Genomic DNA, 22795 nt, shown 5'->3' on the forward strand with positions numbered 1-22795 from the left:
TAGTACCACACCTTAGGTGCTATTGAAGATTAAAGAGCCCCATCTTTTGTTTGTTTCTTTCTTTGTTGCACTCTCTCCTTCCCTCCTTCCCTTCTCATCCTTGCTTGGCTTTTTCATTTAAAGCTGGTGCTTTACACTTCCACTTCTGGCATTTTGCTGCCGAATTGGAGATAAGTGTCTCATGGATTTTCCTGCCCAGGCTGGCTTTGAACCTCTATCCTCAGATCTCAGCCTTCTAAGTAGCTAAGATATAGGCTTGAGCCACTGGTGCGTGGCTAGTCTCATTTTTGATGCCATCACTGTGACATGTCATAAGTGATAGAAACAATGGAGGAAAAACAGGAGTGAGAAAGAGAAAGCCTATCCACAAGTCCTGATAGCGTAAGGAAGAAAGTGATGAGGTGAAGATGCCTGTATTGCAGATAGCGGGACGGGAAGGGTCCATTTTGGAATTGTACCAGGTGGACTTTTATTCTGTTTGACTCCATAGCCTAAGTACCCCCTGCACGAGCCACATTGAGCTCCAAGTTCCCAGGTCTTCCCTTTACACCCGCACACAGACAATCAGAGCCCACCCCATTCACTGCCTGCTGTAATCATGGAAGGGTTGGTGCTAGCAGATTTGGAAACTGGGAAGGTTTGGCACCTGCTGCCAGTGGCTGCTTCAAATCACAGGGGTTGCCCAGTGGTGGGACAAGTTTGGAATGGAATCAATGGCCACAGAGCTGTGCCTGGGACTCAGTCAGAGACAGATGTGTTGAGGAAGCAAAGACTTCCCAGGAGAAGAAGATGGCCTGAGGAAAGGCAGAGGGTCAGATGGCCCTTCCATTAGGAATGTGATGGAACATTAGAGAAGAAAGGGATATAATCATAGGGTCCCTGGAGCTTGGGAATGGCCCCAGAGGGCATGGAAACCAATGAAGGTGTGTGTGTGTGTGTGTGTGTGTGTGTGTGTGTGTGTGTGTGTGCTTGCTGGTCTTGAAGCTTCAGCTGGCGTTTTATCACTTAAACCACAACTCTACCTCCAGCAGCTTTTTGGTGATTAATTGGAGATGAGCGTCTCATGAACTTTCCTGCCTGAGCTAATTTTGAACCTCCATCCTCAGATCTCAGCCTCTCAAAGAGCCAGGATTGCGAGGGTGAACCACTGGCTCTGGCTTCATTTGCCTTCTGTGAGCCTGGATTTCTTGGAATCTTGCTTTGTCTATACATGTAATGAAAATGCCTGTCACCCATCTTGAAGGTTTTCTGCAGTCTCTAGACAATGTTGGTGTCCCGACAGAGGTGAGTAGATATTCGGCTCTCCATGGCTGACCATGACGGTCACTTGAGGAGGACAAGCGCCATCTTGGCTCCCATCCCGAGAGGCTCCCTGTGCTATCTCTTGCCTGTGTCTCTGCATCTTTGGCTCCACAGTGGCTGAGTGGAAGGATCCTTATTTATGGGAACCACTTCCTGCCACGTCTTAGTGATATGGAAGCTGGTCCAAATATGGAGATATAAACCCAGCTCTTCTCAGGTGTTGGTGGCTCATACCTGTCATGCTAGCTATGCAGGAGGCTATGATCTGAGGACAACAGTTTGAAGCCAGCTGGAGCAGGAAATGTCCAAGAGACTCTTATCTCCAATTAGCTATCACAAAGCCAGAAGTGGGGGCTGTAGTTCAAGTGAGAGAGTGCTAGCCTTGTGTAAAAGAGACAGAGGCCAGGTCCTGAGTGTAAGCCCTAGTACCAGTACATACAAAAGGAAAGAACTCTAGCTACTCATGGTTAAAAAAAAAGAAAGACAGAAAAAAGATGGTCACTGGGTATTAATGGGTCAAGCCTCTAATCTTAGCTACTTATGAGGATGAGATTTAAGGATCATAGTTCAAAGCTATCCCAGGAAGTAAAGTCAATGAGACTTCTTCTCCCTCTCCCTCTCCCTCTCCCTCTCCCCCTCCCCCCTCCCCCTCCCTCCCCCCCTCTCTCTCTGCCAGTCCTGGGGCCTGTGCACTGTCCTTGGACTTTCTTAAGGCTAGCATTTGTGTGTCCTGAGGCTTGAAATTGGCCTGGGCGCTGTCCCTGAGCTCTTCAGCTCAAGGCTATAGCCTTACCTCTGGGTCTGGATGGTGCCCGTGAGCACTTCAGCTCAAGGCTACCGCTCTACCCTTGAGCCAAGCCCCACTTCCCGTTTTCTAGAGGTTAACTGGAGACAAGAGTCTCAGATCCTTTTGTGCTCGGGCTGGCTTTGAACTGTGGTCCTCAGATCTCAGCCTCCTGAGTAGCTCGGATTACAGGCGTGAGCCACTGCACCTGGCTCCATGAAACTCTTAATTCCAACTAACTACCCAAAAAGCTGGAAGAGGAGCTGTGGCTCAAGTGGTAAAGCACTAGCCTTGAGCAAATGAAGCCCCTCAAGGACAGCACCCAGGTCTTGAATTCAAGCCCAGGACTGGCACACCCTCCCCCATGTCTATAAACCAGCTCCTCTGCAGAACCCAGGGAGTTCCTGTGGGGCCCCTGCCCCATCTTTTGCCTGCAGAACCCACAGAGGTATGTGTTTTCTGCCATTCCCACAGCCTGGAAGCAGAAAAGGGAAGTGTTGAGCTTCTGTGAAAGTTTCTGCCCATTTGCCTGGTTCCTGCCAGGCCAGTCTCTACCTTAGTCTTGAGAGGTATTCCTGAATTGCCTGGGAAATCTGAACTGTTCCCTCCCTGCTCTGGAGTTGTGTGAAGCAGTTTCAGGCTCCTGAGCCAGAGCTCTGCCAACAGGTATGCCTGGCCCTCGGCCTGGGTAGGCAGTTGAATAAGCATGGACAATATGGATGGAGGTAGACAGGGGGGTCTTATTCTCAGTCTGTTCTACCTACAGCTGGACATGCAGGACCTCATCTCTTCCTGCCTCTTCCTCTGCTCCTCCAGCTCTATCTGCCAAGCCACACTTGGCTCTTCTTGGTGTTTGTCTCCTGACACAGGCCTGCCATGTTAGATTTTACTTTTTCTTCCATCTGGCCAGATCTTGAGGAACTATCAATGCCTATACGACCATGGTTGTGTCCTGTTTTCCACACAGGACTACACAGGCTTGGAGAACAAGTCAGACACAGGAGAGAAGTGGTCTTTGGTGGGACTCGAATGGATTACCCAACCTTGAGGCTGGACCCCAAAGATTGACCATGACAGCAAAGTGCTGCATGAGGGAAGGCCTGTGTGCTGGCACTGGTTCCATGGGGAGATCAAAGGACAAAATAGGCACCCTTCAGACACTGGACATGGGCTTCCGTGCAGCGACTGGCTTCATTCTCCACTCTAATGGTCCTCAAGTGTGGTCCCCTGTGGTCTTCCAGGTGTGGTCTTTGTCATTATATAAATTATGTCTCTGGAGCAGCTACCTCAGTACCCCCCAGGGAACTTGTGGGAGACACTAATTCTTAGGACACACAAAGACCCTGCTGCACTGGAAGCTCAGACTAGCTCCAGAAATCAGGGCTTTCATAGTCCCTTCAGGTGATACTTATGGATGTCTGGAGACCAGTTCCTTTGGAAATAAGTTCTGCTGAGGGCAAGGCTGGGGGCCAAAGGGCTCAACTGTTCATTATGGGTGCCAACTGCAGACTGGGCACTGTCAATCAGGCAAGTGTTGGAGGCACCCACAAAGAAACCTCAAAGCCCTCATTCCACTAGTGTGATCTTCATATCTCCTCTTTTATCCAGCTTTTCTGAGGCTGTGCTCTGGGTAGGGGCTGTTCCCCTACCACATCCTGTAGGAAACCCTGTCAATTCCCAAATGTCACAGGAATAGACTAAAACATCAAGGGGCTTGTGACATAGGCACCTGTCATTTGGTACAAGACTGTTGAGATCCACTTCTTAGCTATATACCAAAATGCTGGCAAAACGAACCAAAAACCCCAACAAACCCTGACTGGTATAGGTCAGTGCTGTTTTTCTTTCCTCTTTCTCTTCCTCCTCCTCCTCTTCCTCCTCCTCTTCCTCCTTTTCTGCTACTGGGGCTTGAACTCACAGCCTGGGTAGTGCCCCAGTCCTTTACTTGGAGATAAGAGTCTTATAGACTTTCTTTTCTGGGCTGGCTTTGAATGTCAATTCTCAGATCTCAGACTCCTGTGTAGCTAGAATTATAGGTGTGAACCACCGATGTGTGGCTTGGGTATTGTCCCTGAGCTTTTGTGCTAGTGCTCTACCACTTGAGCCACAGCTCCACTTCTAGCCTTTTTTTTTGCCAGTCCTGGGCTTGAGATCAGAGCCTGAGCATTGTCCTTGGACTTTCTCAAGGCTAGGGCTCTACCACTTGAGCCACAGTGCCACTTCCAGCTTTTTTTATGTATGTGGTACCAAGGAATGGAACCTGGGTCTTCGTGCATGCTAAGCAAATACTCTACCACTATGCCAAACTCTCAGCCTAGCTTTTCTTTAGTAGTTAATTGGAGATAAGAATCTCATGGCCTTTCCTGCTTGAGCTGGCTTCCAACTGTTACCCTCAGATCTCAGCCTCCCAAATATATAGGATTATAGGCATGAGTTCTACTAGCACTTGACTATTTTTTGTTGTTGTGATGAATTCCCCTGTGTGGTACTGAATTTGTTTCTTCCCTTACCCCTGGAGGGATATTTGTGATTTTTTCCCTTCTCTCTAAATTTTGGAAGTTATAAATAGAGTTTCTATATATAGACATGTGTAGGTTTTTGTCTGACTATTACATTTCCATGACTCTAGTGTAGATGAACTAAGAGTACAAATAATTCGGTACATGTTCAGCCATGCTTAGAATTGGTAGCCATTCTTTCCTACATTCTCACCAGGAAGGGCAGGGTCAGGCTTGTTTGGCCTCCTGGCCTATTCTTGATGTCTTGTATGTTTGAAGGCATGCTAGATAAGTGTGCCCTGATGCCCACCACTCCCCAGAAATCTCTCATGGTCCTGCCATTCTGGCTGCACAGACTCTTGAGGGGGTACAGCCATCATTGCAGGTCAGCCCTGCACCCTGCCTCTCCTCTTCCCATTTCATTCAAACTGGCTTGACAATATGAAAGGTAAGAAAAGAGAAGCAGTCCTCACCCACTCTACACATGGTTTTGGGGGCTGTGATGCTCTTCCTCCTTTCTGGAGAGTACCAGGTAGAGGCCAGGTCTTTGTGACACACAGCAGGGATGTTTGAATCATTGACCCACAACCAGGAAGGATCTGTTTCTTTTCTGGGGGGGGGGGCGTTGCTGATCCTGGGGCTTGAACTCAGGGCCTGGGCACTGTCCTGAGCTTTTATGCTCAAGGCTAGCACTCTACCACTTGAGAGCCACACTATGCCATTTTCAACATACTGGAAATTCATTGGTGATAAGAGTCTTATAGACTTTCCTGCCAAGGGCTGGCTTTGAACCATGGTCTTCAGATCTTAGCCCCCTGAGTAGCTAGGATTGCAGGTGTGAGCCATCGGTATCTGACTGCCTTATTATTTTTGGTATTCTTTAAATCTTGTGCCCAAGGTGTGCAGTCTGTTTTGGTCCTGACATTGCTGAGCTCTCCCAGCGGCCCCACCCCTGCTTGTCCCTTTAGGTTCTGGGTACAAAGCATCCAAGGGCTGCACAGGGCTTTGCTGGTTAAGGGCGTGGGGTATAGGGGTTTCTTCTTGCCATCCTTACCTTACCTGGCACATGACTCCCTGCTTTTCCTTCCTCTTATCAATGAAACTGAAGCCAGCACAGGTAGTGGGCAGAGGCGGGAGACTCTGGCCACAGCTTGATCTTTGAGTCAGACCACTGTGCCGTGTAATCTCATGGATCCTCATTTGTCTCACAGTTTCTTGTTTCTCAAGTTTCTGTGTCTCAGAGAAGGTGAGTCAAGTGTTTCAGTTCAGCAAACCCAATTCTGCTCCAACAGGGATTGGAACAATCCCCCCCCCCCCGCCCTCTCTCTCTCTCCCTCCCTCCTTTCCATCTCTTCCCCTCTCCATCTACCCCCCTCTCTCTTTCTTTCTCTGTACTGGGATCTGAACTCACGGTCTTGAACTTACTAGGCCCACGCTGTGTCACTTGAGTCACACCTTGATTTTTTTTTTGCTTTAGTTATTTTTGAAAAGCGTCTCACATTTATGCACTGGACGGTGATTCTCCTACTTATGCTTGACCAGCAGCTGCGGTGGCATGGGGCACCATAGCAGTGACTGGTTGACATGGTGGTTTGCCTACCTCCCTTCTGCCCCCAACCCCAGGTCTGGCTTTAAACTGCAAATCCTCCTGATCATCACCTCCCAAGTAGCTAGGATTATAGTCAGGAGCTGCAAGGCCAGCTTGAATCACTTTACAAAAAAGCCTTCCTTGATGGATAGACATACAACAAATCAGGTTAAGTGAGGTAAGCCAAGCTCAGAGAGCCAAACGGCACATGTGTTGTCTCATATGTGGAACCTGGGACATGATAGATTACACAGGACTCTAGCCATCCACACACAGGGAAACCAAAGGAGGACACTCTTAGAAGAGGAACACAAAGGCACGATGCCCATGTGTCTCTGATCATACAAAATAATCCGTGTTGGAATGAAACCCAAGAAGTGGAAAAATGAACCGCACAACTTGTGAATGGGGATGGGAGGGAAAAACTGGGAGAGAGCGAGGGAAGGAGTGACACTGTCCCAAAAGAAATGTAGTCAGGAAGGACCTGACTTAGGTAACTGTCACCTTTATAACAACAAAAGTGACTTTAAAAAAGTGTCCAGTTATCATTTTAAACAATAAATGATGCTCTTATCTCCTTAAAAAAATGTCTTCCTTCTTTCAGATCAGTTTCAGCTTCTCAGAGGAAGTGTCTTTGGTAGAAACTGAACTGAATGAACATGGTTCCTTGGTCACAGCAAATCACCAGGAAGTGACGTGGCAGACTTTTCATTCTCAGTTGTTTGTTCTGAATTCAGATCCACCTTGCCCAGCATGGAGGCAGAAGCCAGACCTGAGGATCCACATTCTGACAATGAAGCCCAGGCCACTGCTGAGCAGCTTGACCCCTCACCCGGAGTGCCATCCCCAGGCCCCACTGCCCTCTGGGACACACTGGAAAGGAGGTTTCTGGAATACCAGCAGTTGACGCACAAGAGTCCGGATGAACATCAGAAGAGCCTGTTGAGTCTTCTCCCCTTGTTCCTAAAGGTCAGAGTTCTTCCCAAAGCTTTTAACTAAGTACTTGTGCTGGTACTGGAACTTGAACTCAGGGCCGGCGTTATCCCATAGCATGTTTTTGTTCAAAGCTGGCACTTCACCATTTGAGCTATACTTCCACTTCCAGCTTTTTGTTGGTTACTTCTCACCAGGATGGCTTCAAACTGTGATCCTCGGATCTTAGTCTCCTAAGTAGATAGTACTGCAGGTGTGATTTGCCGATGCATGGCTTGTGGTATCCAGGTTAAGAGAAGATGGCCTGGGTCTGTGTGCTTGCCTCAGTCTCCAGCTCCAATGTCCTTTGTTGAATCGGAACTGCTCACGTATATTGTCTTACCCCGCAGCCATTTGAGCTTGCAAACAGGTCTTGTCATGGCTGAGCCCCAGTGTAGATCAATGATGCCCAAACTGTGTCTCAGTCCCTGGGGCATCTTGGTTCTGTCTTTGAACATATGGGCTTTAAAGTTAAACACAGCAGACTTCAGGGCCTGCTTCTGTTGCCCATTTGCTGTGTATCCTTGAGCAAATTACTAAATTCAATGACAGTGATGTCCTCAGCCCAGGGAAAGCCTTTCCCCCAGCATGCCCCACCCCTCACCATCCGGGTACTAGCTGTACAGGTGCACTCCCCATGTCACATGTAGCTGACACAGCTGCTTTGGGCCCTGGAGCCTGCCTCTGATGAATTCTGTATAGGTAGAAAATTACAAGCTTCTCATCGCTTTTTTTTTTTTTTGGTCTGTCGTGGGACTTGAACTCTGGGACTGGGTGCCTTCCCTTGAGCAACACTGCCACTTCTGGTTTTCTGGTGATTAATGGGAGATGAGAGTCTCACAGAGTTTTAGTGCCCAGGCTGGCTCTGGACCGCAATCCTCAGATTTCAGCCTCCAGCGTAGCCAGGATGACAGGCGTGAGTCACTGTGCCCAGCTCATCACTTTCTTAATAGCCATTTTTTTTGGTGGTGCCTGTACTGGGCTTGACCTCAGGGCCTAGGCACTATCCTTAAGCTTTAGCTCTGCTTCTGGCTTTTTGCATAGTTAATTTGAGGTAAGAGTCTCAGTTTTTCCTGTCTGGGCTGGCTTCAAATCTCAGCCTCCTGAATATCTAGGATTACAGGCAGGAGTCACTGGTGCCTCAGCTTTTAGAAATTTCTTTCTAATGCATTTTAGTCAATCTAATCAGCCAGTGAAATTGTCCCTCAGCATCGTTTCTGGACAACTATCTGTTTAGTTTTCTCTCAAATGTGACTTCTGCAGACACACAGCACAGAAAAGCTTTCTTCTTATTTCTGTCATATTGCATGCATCATTGAGTTGACTGTTAGACTAGTTCAAAAGTGGGATTGGCTAGATAGAAAAGGGTTAGCCTATGGCCTTACGAGTTGAAGAATGAATGAAGTGCCGCTAACCCACTCAAGAGTTTTGTCACTCTCTGGGCAATAGGAAGGTCAAATGGAGTCTCAAGGACAACAAACTCAACAGGGAGTCACCCCACAGGGTGACTGTCAAGTTGGCAGGCTTTTGTCTTCATCCAGTGTCCTCTTCAGAAGATGGATCATAGCTAGGGCAAATTGGACAGGATCTCAATTCTGATATAATATTAAATTGCCCTCTATCTTTCTCCCTTTCTTCTTTTTGACTATATCACCCCTCTTGTTTATTTAGTTATTCATTCATTTATGTCAGTATTGAAGCTTGAATTCAAGGTCTTGCCTCCTCTCTTGGCTTTTATTTATTTATTTTTTTTGCACTAGTTTGGTGCAAAATCTTGAGCCACACCTCTACATTTTTTGTTGTTGGTTAATTGGAGATGTTCTTACCTTGGACTTTTCTTCCTGGGCTGGTTTTGACCTTAGACTCTTGAGTAGCTAGAAGTACAGGTGTGACTCACCAGTGCCTGATTCCTTTTTGGTTTTAAAAAATTATTATAAAGGTGATGTACAGAGGGTTATAGTTACATAAGTCAGATAAAGCCTTCCTTCCTTATTTTTTGGGGGGGTGGTGGACAATATCATTCTCCTGTTTTGCTTTTGATCAGAGATACCCAAACTGTGTTAGATTGTTACCTATTTATGATGGCTTGATTTATGGCTTTCTAATTTGTTTGATGGTGTAGACGTCATCTTCATTCAGTCAAAACTGGACTTTGAATGGAAATGTATAATCTTTTCCTGAGCTAGTGGTAGGGGGTTTGAGCTTTCTTCCCAGGGCAGACAGATCAATGAGTCACAGCTCCCAAGTACAGTTGGACTCATGGTCAAGAGGAAGGCCTGTTGCTGAGAGAAGGTGTTTGGCAGATAAGATGTACATGGTACATGTTCCCCGAGCCACATTGTAACAGCAATGAATGGAGCTGGATTGAAATGATGATGCTCTAGGTTCAAATGATGAGCAAGGGGAGGAGTTAAGACTTAGACACAGATTGGTGCTGGTAGCTCACACTTGTAATCCTAGCTACTTATGAGGATGAGGTCTGAGCATCACAGTTCAAAGCTAGCCCAGGTAGGAAAGTCCATGCGATTCTTGTCTCCAATTAACCACCAGAAAACCAGAAGTGGAGCTGTGGCTGAGCTGCTAGCCTTGAGCAAAAGCTAAGGGATAGCACCACGTCCCAGTTTATTCAGGTGAATATACTGAGGTCTGAAAAGCCTGTGCCCTGAGTGAAAAGAAAAAAAAAACACAACTAAAGGATGGAGCATAGGCTCTGAGTTCAAGCTTCATCCAGTACTGGGGCTTTTTTAAATGAAAAAAGAAGGGCCAGGAGTTTGGCCTAGTGGTAAAGTGCTTGCCTAGCATGCACGAAGACCCAGGTTTGATTCCTCTGTATCACATACATAGAAAAAAGCCATAAGTGGTGCTGTGGCTCAAGTGGCAGAGTCTAGCCTTGAGAAAGCCCAAAGACAGTGCTTAAGCCCCGAGTTCAAACCTCAGGACTGACAAAATAAAAAATAAAGAAAAGAAGAAAACTTGCTGGGCAATGATGGCTCACGCCTATAATCTTAGCTACTTAGGAGACAGAGCTCTGAGGATCAGAGCTCTGAGCCAGCCCTGGCAGGAAAGTCTGAAATGTATTGTCAACTAACCAGCAAAAAAGCTGAAGTGGAGCTGTGGCCCAAGTGATAGTGCTAGTCTTTTCTTTTTGGGGGGAGGAGTAGGTCATGGGGCTTAAATTCAGCCTGGCCACTGTCTCTGAGCTCTTCAGCTCAAGGCTAACCCTTGAGCCAAGCCCCACTTCCCAATTTCTAGAGGTTAATTGGAGATAAGAGTCTCAGGTCCTTTTGTGCCTGGCCTAAAGTGTTAGTCTTCAGCAAAAACAAATAAACAAAAAAAAGCTCAAGGACAGTGTCCAGACTCTGAGTTCAAGCCCACAACTGATGAGAAAAAAAGGCTTAAACACCTTGACATCCAGGTGAGCAATTATTTTCTATGGAATCCAAGCTCGAACTGGCTAGCCAGACTCTTCACATGTTTTCAAGTCTTTACGATCACCCTGTGCAGAAGGTGAGGGCAGAGGTTTGCAGAGGTTGAGTAACTTGGCCAATGTTACTGAGTGGTTAGGCAGGAATGGAACCCACCATGAGTTGTCTATTAAGCACAACTGCTGGCTCTGAGCTGGGCGGGATAGGGCCAGGCATGTCTGGTTGTTCTTTTCCTGTTCCATGACTTTGGGTCGCTGGGGAGGACTTAGTTTTCCCTCTGGCACAGAAAGAGGGTCACTCCTACGCACATGATGTTTGGACTTCTGGATGGTGTGGACAGGGGAGAGGCACTATTACATCACACATGAGGAAATACAGCAGTGACTTTCGTAGTGTATAGAGGGAGGAAGATGTGCGTGCCTGTGTGTGTGTGTGTGTGTGTGTGTGTGTGTGTGTGCGCGTGCGCATGCCATTACTAGGGGTTGGACTTAGGGCCTGGGTACTGTCCCCTCAAGACTGGAGCTCTACCACTTGAACCACACCTCCACTTCTGGCTTTTTGGTGGTTCATTGGAGATAAGAGTCTTTGAACCTTGATCCTCAGATCCCAGCCTCCTGAGCAGCTAGGATTACAGGCATGAGCCACCACGCCCGGGTATCAGTGTTTTTTCTTAAGATTATAAGTAAGATTGTCCACTGTGTCACACACAAGGAATCCTCATATAAAGTCTCAGAAATGGCTGGTGCTCCCTTAAAGACAACCCACCTTGCCCAGCCCAAACTCCACAGTAGTGGTATAGCAGAATTTGTGGTTGGTTGTTTAAAAGCCGGGCTCCAGCCAAGGGCCAGTGGCCTGTAATCCCAGCTACTTAGGAGGTTGAGGTCTGGTTTGAACCCAGTGCAGGCAGGGAAATCCCTGAGACCCTTATCTCCAATTAACTAGCAAAAAGACAGAAGTGGAGCTGTGGCTCAAGTGGTAGAGCTCAAGACTTGAGTAAAAAAGCTCAGGGACAGTGCTCTGGCTCTGAGATCAAGCCCCAGGACTGCACACACACACACACACACACACACACACACACACACACACACACTCACATGCACACAGTGAGGCCCCTCCTCTCATTCTCCCCACAACTCCACCAGAGATTTTATTATTCTTTGTTTTTCCCTCGGAGACCAGAGCACCATTTTCTTTCTCTTTCTTGTGCAAGAGGGGATAGGCACAAGGCATGATGGTGTAGCTTAGATTTTGCTAGTAAATAAAAGTTTTATAAAAAATATTGGATAATATTCTCCCAGCATGCTAGTCCCCAGCTGGGGGGGTGGGGAGGGGAAATGAGGGTCTTTTGAAAGCTGTCTTAAGTCTTTGGGGTCTCCCAGGTCCCATTCGGTGGATGATTGGCTCGGCAGAGCAAACAGCCCCCTGGTGGCCAGAGAGAGTGAAGGCAGCTCCAGAGTGCCCACTGCAGTCCCAGGAAGGGGCCCCGGCCTTGGGGAGCTCAGCTCAGGCTACAATTACTGTCCAAGTCACAGTGGCCCAATTTGCTTTATTGTAGTGGGCCTCCTGGAGTCCCAGGCCGCAGAGACAATATAGATGCTTCTAAGTCAACTGCCTGCAAATTGGTCTTTGAAGGGTTTGCAGTATCGGGAGGGCGGTGAGGGAATTGGTTAGAAAGACTTGGTAGCAGAGTTTGTTGGTCCTGAGGAAGAAAAGCTCCTATCCCCCGCCCCCAAATTCCAGGCCCCAAAGACTGATTTTTCCCCCTCCCCTTTTGCTGATTTTTCAGGTAGCAGCCACACTTGGCAAGCATGCACAAAGGGACAGTACCTAGGCACTGAGTTCAAGCTCCAGTACTAGCACATTTATTTATTGACTAGCACTAGTTAATAAATACATATAAAATGTCAAGTTAAATTAGTGACACATCTCCTTCCATTCAGATTTTTTAATACAAGTACTGTTCATTCAAATCAGTAACACAATGAAAGCTTGAAATGTTAGAATGGGGAGAAAAGAAAGAGAACATTTGAAATGTTCTCCATCTTATCTTGGGAAAATGAACCTGTCAAGAACTTTCCTAATGTGAAAAAGTACTCCGCTTTAGGCATTATGTGATAAGCAAGAGCAAAAGGACTAAGACACAGCTGAGGGGAATGGGTGAGCGGGAGCCATAGGTTGGGGAATGATTGGGACCTTCTGCTGGGCAGCTGGGAGGGGCCATTCCTGGGACACAGGGACACCAGGTCTGGGGCCGGTGTGGTTGATGTCTCAGGAGCGTGGCTTTCGTGGGAGGTGCCCAGGGGCAGTGGCGGAGGGTCTGCAGCTCAGCAGGAAACGAGAGGCCTTGGAGGCCATGGTGTGGTGAGCACAGTGAGGTCTGCTGGCCTCTGGGATGCACCTGGCTGGGGATGGATGGGAGGGCGGGAGGGCAGGCGGTCAGGTGGCTCCCGATCACCCCCTTACCACATCCTGCTCGCTGCTCCTCAGGCCTGGGAGCACTCTGTGGGCATCATCTGCTTTCCCAGTCTCCAGAGGCTGGCCGAAGACGTCTCCAGCCAGCTTGCCCAAGAAATACAGAAGGCCATTACTGGAAAGCCTGCAGGTATGGGGTGATGCTGGGAGCACTGGTGGAGAGCACCTGTGGGGAGCAATGAGCTGCAGACCCTCCCAATCCTCTGAGCTGGGCCCATGGAGCAGAGTGGGGCTGAGGGATGCCAGACAGAGAAAGGTGGGCAGGGGAGTGGACTGGGGCCGTGCTGCTCCTGGAGCATGGACACACACACACACATACACACACACACACACACACACACACACACACAGTGATGTGCTACCCACCCTTGAGCACGTGGACATGAGTCACACTGCACACGTGCTCTGTGAACACACAGACATCAGTATGCACCGACACACAGGCACACACAGCAGCTTCATGCAGGCTCCACACAGGCGTGTACACATACACACACACGTGCATGCGTGGAGTCACTTTCTTGCAGAGCAAGCGCGGGCAGCAGTAGGGCAGTTGCTGCGGTGGAAAGGAGAGGCAGATCAGGATGGCTACCTGCTCCTCAAGGCGGTGTACGTGCTCACCGGGACAGACATGGTGAGTTCCAGATCCCTCAGCCTCTGCCCAGGGTCAACCTTCACTTGTTTGCTGGTGCGTTTGGTGGCTTCCATCTGTAACCCCAGCTACTCAGGAGGCTGAGATCTAAAAATCATGATTCCAAACTTGCCTGGGCAAGAAACTCTGTGAGATTCTTTTCTTTTGTTCGTGGTGAGGCTTGAACTCAGGTCCCTGAGCCTCTTTGTGTGCAAGACACTACCACTTGAGCCACAGCACCACTTCTGTGTGTGAGACTCTTATCTCCAATTAACCACCAAAAGGCCAGAGTGGAGCCGTGGTTCAAATGATAGAGCAACCAGCCCTGTGTGAAAAAGCTAAAGGACAGCACCCAGGCTCTGAGTTCAAATCTTGCAGACATGCACCCAAAAAAGAAGGGAGGTCATTTTTCTTGCCTTGAATCAGCTACCTTAGGTGGGTCCCTACCTGCCTGCTTTCTACACTTGGGAACCTGGAGCCTAGACACCATGTCCCCATGGTCCCCACGGAAGGCCCGACCCCTTCTGAGGCCCTGGATGTGAGTTCCCGCCACTGTGTGTCACGTGTACATTTTTCCTTTGCAGGAGACGCTGGGCAGAGTGGCAGAGTCTGGACTGCCAGCTCTGCTCCTGCAATGCCTCTACCTCTTCTTTGCCTTTCCTCTGGGGACGGAGGAACTCTTAGAGAAGGACGTTCAAGGTCAAAGAATGTTTGTGCAGGTGAGTGAGGCCTGGACTTTGCTTGCTTTGGAAACAGGCTATCAGAAACTTTTGGGAGAAGCTTTTAGTTCTTTCCAGTCTTGTTTTCCAAACTCCTCTTGTTATGGGAAAGCAGTAGAGAGGTTGATCTTGATTTTATTTGCATTAGCAGGCTCAGAGGAGATCCTCTCTAAACTCTGAGACTTGATGGACAAGGAGCATTATTTATTTTCTTTTATTTTTTGCTGGTCTTGGGACTTGTTGGTCTTGAGGCCTGTGTCTGAGCTCTGATTGCTCAAAGATGGCACTCTACAACTTTGAGTCACAGCACCACTTCCCGTTTTCTAATAGTTAATTGAAGATAAGAGTCTTACCAGGACTTTTCTGTCTAGGCTAGCTTCAAATTACGATCCTCAGAACCCAGCCTCCTGAGTAACTACGATTACAGGCATGAGCCACTGGCACCTGGATTACATTGTACCTGACACTTTCAGTCTGTGTACAATAGTTTTTATAAAAAATATTTTTATTTGATAATGCTAAAAACAGAGAGGTTACAGTTACATAAGTCCAAGAGTACATTTCTTTTTTTGGACAATGTCCCCCATTCCCTAGCTCTCTCTCCCAATTTTTCCCTTCCCTCCCCACCAACAAGTTGTATAGTTCATTTTGAATACAGTGTCTAGTGAGTACTACCACCGAATTTGTTCCCCCTTTGTCCCTCCATTTCTGTGTCTTCCCCTACCTCCCAAAGACATATAGACAAACAAACTAGACCAAAAAGAAAGAAAGAAAGAAAACAGAGAAAAAAAACCCTCTCGTTTTCTGGAGATCTATCTATCTATCTATCTATCTATCTATCTATCTATCTATCTATCTATCTATCTATCTATCTGGAGAGTTCCCCCCTCCGTTGGTTGAGCCCCTGAGTGAGGAAGCCATGATTTTGGAGGGCGGGTCATGTGTATGGGGGTTCAGCACTACAACGACTTCAGGCATGTAGGCAGTGTCTTAGAGCGTAGTTCCCATGGTGAAGGAACTATTGTATTCTGAGTTGAAAAGTATGGCAATCATTTATCAAGAAATCACACTTTCAGCCTGGAGCCCAGGCCCTGCACCCTTTCCCTAGCTGGGTCAGTTGATGGTGCTAGCTGGGGAGGGGGTGGCAGGCACATAGCCAGTCTTTCCTTCTGAGGTAAGCCATCCCTGCTCCAGAGAAACAGAGAGCAAAACATCTTCCTTCCTTCCTTCCTTCCTTCCTTCCTTCCTTCCTTCCTTCCTTCCTTCCTTCCTCCCTCTCTTTCTTTCTTCCTTCCCTCTCTCTTCCTTCTTTCTTCCCTTCTTTCTTCTTTTCTCCTCCTCCTCTTCCTCCTCCTCCTCTTCATTGTAATTTTTCTAATTCTTCTTTTCCCCTCCTTCCTTCTCCTCTATCTCCTTTTTTTCATTAAAATTTTCTAATTATTTTTCATACTCCCTTCTCCTCTTCTCGTCCTCCTAATTGTCCCCTGCCTTTTTCCTTTTCCTCCTCCTCTACCCCTCCTCCTCCCCTTTCCTCTTCCTCCTCCCCCTCTCTCATTTTCTCAGATGTTGCTGAACCTGTGTAGCGATCCCCTGAGTGTGGAGGGACTTCTCTCTGGAAGCGAGCTCCAGTCTCTGCTGATAGCCACCACTTGTCTCCGAGAGCAGAACTGCTACTTGTGGAAGGAGCCCACCTTCTGCGTGCTGAGAGCCATCTCCAGGGCTCAGAGCCCGGGTGTCATCCAGTACTTGCAGGGTAGGTGTCCGGGGCCCTGGTGTGGGCTGCGACCACCCATGGGCTTCCCTTGAACTGGTTTAGTGAAGGCTCAGACTTACTTTCTACAAGATTCTGGGAGGCTCTGGAGAATGTAGACTCTCAGAACCAAAGAAGAGAGGGCCAGCTATGTCTTTAGGCAGTCCTTCAAGGCATGGCTCCACTCCCGCAAGTGCTCCTGTGTTCCTTTTGGTGATCTACTGGACGAGAGAGAAAGGGAACTTCTTTTGTCAGGTACATTATGTGACAGGATCCTTTGTGTTGGATCCCATTTGTTTTTGGTGTGGGGAAAGGAGCAATCAGAGTGGTAGATCTTTCCAGGTGTGTGTGTGTGTGTGTGTGTGTGTGTGTGTGTGTGTGACATACGTATGTACGTACGTATGCACGCATGCCAGTTCTGGGGCTCGAACTCAGGGTCAGGCTTTTTCATTCAAGACTAGTGCTGGAACCATAGCCCCACTTTTGTTTTTTTGCCAATTCATTGGAGAAAAGAACCTCACTTTCCTGCCTGGGCTGGCTTGGAACCCACAATCCTCAGGTCTCAGCCTCTTGAGTAGCTGGGATTACAGGCGTGAGCATCAATGCCCAGCGTGCCGAGGACGTTTTGAAGGTTCATCGCAGTTCACTTCCTGCCCACCACATGATTTTCTTGGCTGCTCTTTCTTTCTGGCTGCTCAGGAGGTTGAGACCTGAGGACTGCGGTTCAAAACCAGAGTGGGCCTAGCCCAAGGGTCTGAGTCTCTGACCTGACAGGTCAGCATGCATTATCCCCAGTGCTTCTGGTATGGCTTGTCTGGCACTCAGGGCAAGGGGTCCATACAATGGCAGTCTGATGGCGTCTTTTTGTGCCATACTTTTCTCTGGCTTCCAGGCACCTAGCAAGATCAACACCAGTCTTCCCACGAAGGGACATTGTCTCCTTCCTCCTGTAGCCTGGATTTCCCTGCCCTCTTCCTCCTATTTCTCCTGAACCTGAAACGACGTATCTTTTCCCCTCTAGCTTCTTATCTACGCACCTGCCCTTTTTTGGCACTTGAAGCTAATCTCTGTTCAGCTCTCTATGCTGGACGCAGTACAGCCTGCCAAGACTTTCCGTCATGGCTTACGTCTTGTTCTTGTATCTCACCTCAGGATATGGGCAAAGCAGCTACTCTCTTGCACTCTCAAAGAAAATGGAAGAAACATCTCTTAGATTTAAGAGCCTAGAGAAAATGTTTTGGGTTCATTCCTACGTACACTTTTGCGTGTGTGTGTGTGTGTGTGTGTGTGTGTGTGTGTGTGTGTGTGTGCGTGTAGTACCCATATTGGGGCTTGAACTTAGGATCTGGCTGCTGTCCCTTACTTTTTGTGCTTAAGACTGATGATCTACCACCTAAGCTACAACCCCACTTTCCGATTTGTGCTGGTTTATTGGGGGTAAGTGTCTCATGGACTTTTCTTCACAGTCTGGCTTTGAACTGTGATTCTCAGATCCTAGCTTCCTGAATAGCTAAGATTACAGGTGTGAGCTACTGATACTGGATTCCCACCCACACTGTCAACTACAGTTCAGAGTGGAGCTGGGTGGGGGGAAGACTGTGCGGGGAAAGCTCTTGCTTCCAGGCTCAGCAGGCCTGTGTTTGACCCCACAGCTACCGACTGTGTCCGGCTGTCAGTCCAGAACCTCTTTAGGCTGGTAGACGCACTCCCTGTACCTGAGGTGAGCGAGGCTGTGAATCTCATCCTGAGCTTTGTCAAGGACTCGTACCCCATCTCCTCGGCACTGTTCCTGGAGTTCGAGAATGGGGAGGGCTACCCTCTGCTACTCAAGGTGCTTTTGCGGTGAGTACCTTGCATGGTGGGGAAGAATCAGGACCAGCTGAGAGGTGAAAAGGTTACTGAAGCCATCCGGCAGGACTTCTGAAATACAAAGCTCTCCACAGCATGACCAGAGATAGCCCTAGTTAAACAATTCATTTAACATGTAGTGTATGGTGAGGGATCCCTTCCTTAGAGGTCAAAGTGTGACTGCGGCACTTGGAGTCTGCCAGTGACACGTGCATTGCCCGTATGCCGCTGCCCTGACTTCTACCTGTCAACACAACCCACATGCCTGTTAGGGATGTATGTCTGTTTATTTCAATAAAACTTTATTGAGATGCTGGGAGCGTGGCCTAGTGTTAGAGTGTTTGCCTAGCATGCACAAAGCTATGGGTTCGATTCCTTGTTACCACATACATGGAAAAAGCCAGAAGTGGTGCTGAGGCTCAAGTGGTAGAGTGCTAGCCTTGCAATGATAGTGCCTAGGCCCTGAGTTCAAGCCCCAGGAGTGGCAAAAAATAAATAAATAAAACTTTATTGATAAAAATGAGCAACAGTGGGCTGGGAGTTTGGCCTAGTGGTAGCGTGCTTGCCTAGCATGCACGAAGACCTGGGTTCCATTCCTCGGTACCACATACTTAGAAAAAAGCCAGAAGTGGTGCTGAGGCTCAAGTGGTAGAGCTCTAGCCTTGAGAAAGCCCAAGGACAATGCTCAGGCCCTGAGCTCAAGCCCAGGACTGGGAAAAAAATGAGCAGTAAGCTCTTGCTTAGCATGTAAGAGGCCCTATATTTTTTCCCTAGTACTGCAATAAACAAGGAGAAACTCCCAAAATGGGTGAAAAAACAGAGGTAGAGAATCAGAGCCAGGTTTAGCTTCTAGGTCATACTTTTGCAACTCCACAAACTAGATGATCTCTCTCTTTTTTTTTTTGGGTAACAGTACTAGGGCTTGAACTCAGAACTTTTTGCTCTGTTTATTTATTTGTTTGTTTATTTTTTTTTTGCCAGCCCTAGGACTTTCTCAGGGCCTAGGCTGACACTATGCCACTTGAGCCACAGCACCACTTCTGGCTTTTTCTGTGTATGTGGTTTGGAGGAATCAATCCGAGGGCTTCATGCATGTTAAGCAAGTACTTTACCACCAGGCCACACTCCCTGCCTTGTTTATCTTCTTATAATTATCTTTAAGTCGGTGTACAAAGGAGCTGACATTTAACAAGGCAGTTTATGAATACAGTGCATCATAATCCGTGTCCCTCCTTTATCATTCTCCCTCCTTTGCCACGTTGGTGCTTTCTGGGATTCACTCCCAAAGGAACCACCTTTCTCCCAGACCCGTGGATTGTGAGAAGCCCAAAGGCTTTGCTCTGCCATGACTAACTGCATCTACTCTTGGGCTGGCTCTGACCTGTGTATCATCTTCAGGGTGAACTTCACTCTCTGAGAGCAAGGAACAGAAATCATAGTCATTCCTTGGGCGTCCAGATGCTTCCACTGACATTGGGGAAGCGACTTCAGGGCAGATCTGCTCCTTGGAGCTTTGCTTTGCCCCTTTACCAATGGCCGTTTACCATGTCTTTCCCAGACTTGGTGACAGAGCCAAGCTTTGTGTCTGTGCATGTGTGTGCTTAGATGAGAGAGGCGGAAGCCCACTCAGTCCCCAGAGTCTCCACAGAGATGAAACGAAGTGACAAGGCCTTCAAGGCCTTCCCTCACAGTAGGCTAACAACAAGCTCCCCTGGGTACACCCCATGACACAGGAATGGCGAGCTGATCTGTGGTGGTCTGGATAGCATGTCTCACACGTTCCCTTGATTTAATGGATGGTAATTTCCCAGGCCTCTTGTGGAAGGCAGAAGGAAGAAATAGGTGTGTTCTGGGAAGTAGGAGAGAGCAGCCACTTTCACTTGTGGTCTTTCCTTGTGGTCTTTTGTGCCAGTACTGGGACTTCAATTCACAACCTTATGTTCTTGCTTAGTTTTGTTTTTTCCCCCTCAAGGTTGGTGCTCTACCTTTTGAGCCACATGTCCACTTTTGGCTGGTTTTTTTTTTTTTGCTAGTTAACTGAAGATAAGAATATCTCAGACTTGTCTGCCCAGGCTGGCTTGAAAGTAGAATCCTCAAATCTCAGCCTCCAGAGTGTTAAGATTATAGGCATGAGCCACCGGGGGCCCATCCTTCTTGTCTTAATAGCAGCCATACTGCATCTACTTGTCTCAAAAAGGGCAGAATTAAAATGAGATTCTAGATGCCCTACCATGCGCTGGCTCTGCTGTAGAACAAGGCCATTAAGTAGCTAGACAAAATCAGCAGTCAAGCTTAGGCTAAGTCCAGGCAGGAGGCCTACTGAACTTCCATGCTGTTTGCTTAATGTTTCTTTGGAAATATTAAGCCTTCCATTTGGCAGGTAATCATACACTAGGGGTTCCCCAGGCTCATGGCTTTTGGGGACCTAGCCAAGGAGTGCAGCCAGCCCTCTGGGCAGTGCTGTGATCTTTCACAGGTCCCTTTGCACAGTAGCCCCCCATTATTATCAGGGCATGAATTCTAAGACTCAATGTGGGCATCATATACATATGCTGTTTCTTTTCTATACATACATACCGATGATGAAGTTTAATTTATAAACATGGCACGGCAAGAGGTTAGTTACGATAACTAACACTAAAACAGAACAGTTTCGTAACAATCTATTACAACAGAAGTCACTTAAAACTTATGAGATGTTTCTTTGTGGACATTTCCAGTTAATATTTTTTAGATTGCACATAGTATTCAAACTGGAACCCAAGGGGATAGGATGGGTGGGGTTGGGAGAGATGAAGGAGAATGATGGGAGAGTGATGTTGATCAGAATGCATTATACTCATAAGTTATTATGTTGAAGTTTAAATTGAAACCACTTTGTCCAACTGCTTAAAGATAATAAAAATAAATAAAATGTGTGTGTGTGTGTGTGTGTGTGTGTGTGTGTGTGTGTGTGTACATGCACGTGTGCTGGTCCTGGGGCTTGACTTGGTCTGGGTGCAATCCCTGCTGAGCATTTTTGTTCAACACTAGCACTCTACCACTTGGGTCTTAGCTCTACTTCAGATGTCGTCGTCGTCGTCGTCGTCGTCGTCGTCGTCGTCGTCGTCGTCGTCGTCGTCCTCCTCCTCCTCCTCCTCCTCCTCCTCCTCCTCCTCCTCCTCCTCTCTCCTCTTCTTCTTCTTCTTCTTCTTCTTCTTCTTCTTCTTCTTCTTCTTCTTCTTCTTCTTCTTCTTTCTCTTCCTCCTCCCCCCTCTTCCCCCCTCTTCTCCCCCCTCCTCCTCTGGTGCCTTCTCCTCCTCCCTCCCCTCCTCCCCTCCTCTTCCCTCTCCCCTTCTCCTCCTCTTCCTCCTTCTTCTGGATGTAACTGTCACATGGACTTTCTTACCCAGGCTGGCTTCAAACCCTGAACCTAAGATCTCAGCCTCCTGTGTAGCTAGGATTACAGGTGTGAGCTATCAGTACCTGGCAATAAAAATTACGTTTACACTGTAAGCTGATCAAGGGTAGTTGAAGCCTTGGGGCGCAGAACACAGATGGGAGAAGAGACTTGTATTCCTATTGCATTTCTCTATCTCAGGCTAATTCTGCAGACAGTGGCACTTCCCCAGCTTTCTCCTTGCCTTTGGTACTGGACTGCCTGTGGCTGGCGAGGAGGAGAACTTCCCCAGCGTGGCAGGTCTGTAGATGCCCCTATGTCACTGTGAAGAGTTCCATGCCCAGGGAGCTAGCTGCATGCCGGCAGCTCATACCTACATTCCTAGTTACTCAGAAGGCTGAGGATCACTGTTCTAAGCCAGTCCAGGCAGGAAAGTCCACGAGACTCCCAGGTCCAGTGAACCATCAGACAAGTTGCAAGTGGTGCTGTGGCTAAAATGGTAGAGTGCCGATCTGAGCAAAAAGCTCTGGGACAGCGCCCAGGCCCTGAGTTCAAGCTCTAGGACCAGCAAAAATTAAAAAAACAAAAACAAAACTACAGGGAGCTGACCTCCATTGTCCCAAACAGGTATGACGGGTTGACTCAGGGGGCGGTGGACCCCTACCTGGAGGAGCTGCTGAGGTTGGTGGTGTGGCTGACTACGTGTGGGAAGTCAGAGTTGAAGGTGTTTGACAGCATCACATACCCTCAGCTGGAAGGCTTCAAGTTCCACCCCGAATCTTCTGGTAGGTTCTTCTCATGTCCCCAGGTGACCGGCAGAGGCAGTGCTGCGCCCTCAGGAGAACTCTGTGTGCACCTGTCCACGATGCAGGCAGGTCTGACTGGTCATCATCTTTAGGAAGGTCACCCATGGGTCTTGAATCTCCCTTTTTCACACTGGAGGCCATGCACTTGTAACTGTGCACAGTGGTGAAGTTTGCCTTGTGTAGCACTGAGGGGAAACATTGCTTCACGGAAGCAGAAAATCTCAAATAACAGAGGTGGCCTGGTTTCTCCTTAGGTGTGACCTAGTTGTCCCACTTGCTTCTCTATGGAACTGAATCTGTCACTTAGGCTCAAGACCAGTGATTCCTCTTCTCAGAGCTTCTTTTGTTTTTCCTTTGGGTGCTGGTACTGGAACTTGTATTTATGCCCTTCCACTTTCAGTTGGCTCTTTTGCTCAAAGCTGGTACTTTACCGCTTGAGCCTTTTTGCCTGTTAATTGGAAATAAGGGTCTCTTTGATTCATTACCCCAGTGCTGGCTTTCAACTTTGATCCTTAACTCTGTGAGCACTTGACTTCTTCTCAGAACTTTAAGAGAACCATTGCCTGATGCTTGCAATGAAACACACTGACACTGGGGCAGCAAAAGACAGGTGCCCTGCCT

The 22795-nt window shown here is 48.0% G+C and overlaps 1 protein-coding gene across 1 annotated transcript in view; it reads left to right on the forward strand.

The window, feature by feature from the left end:
* Positions 1 to 22795, forward strand: part of Wdfy4 (WDFY family member 4) — a 248056-nt gene that overhangs the window by 11944 nt on the left and 213317 nt on the right. Inside the window, exons 2-8 of the mRNA XM_090345544.1 lie at positions 6850 to 7141; positions 13057 to 13171; positions 13569 to 13675; positions 14257 to 14391; positions 15955 to 16144; positions 17794 to 17983; positions 21996 to 22153. Of these exons, the coding sequence (XP_090201670.1) occupies positions 6850 to 7141; positions 13057 to 13171; positions 13569 to 13675; positions 14257 to 14391; positions 15955 to 16144; positions 17794 to 17983; positions 21996 to 22153 (1187 nt within the window). The remainder of the gene's footprint in view (positions 1 to 6849; positions 7142 to 13056; positions 13172 to 13568; positions 13676 to 14256; positions 14392 to 15954; positions 16145 to 17793; positions 17984 to 21995; positions 22154 to 22795) is intronic.

The sequence above is a fragment of the Megascapheus bottae genome, chromosome 15 (assembly GCF_031878675.1).
Source record: "Megascapheus bottae isolate mThoBot1 chromosome 15, mThoBot2.hap1, whole genome shotgun sequence".
Lineage (NCBI taxonomy): Eukaryota > Metazoa > Chordata > Mammalia > Rodentia > Geomyidae > Megascapheus > Megascapheus bottae.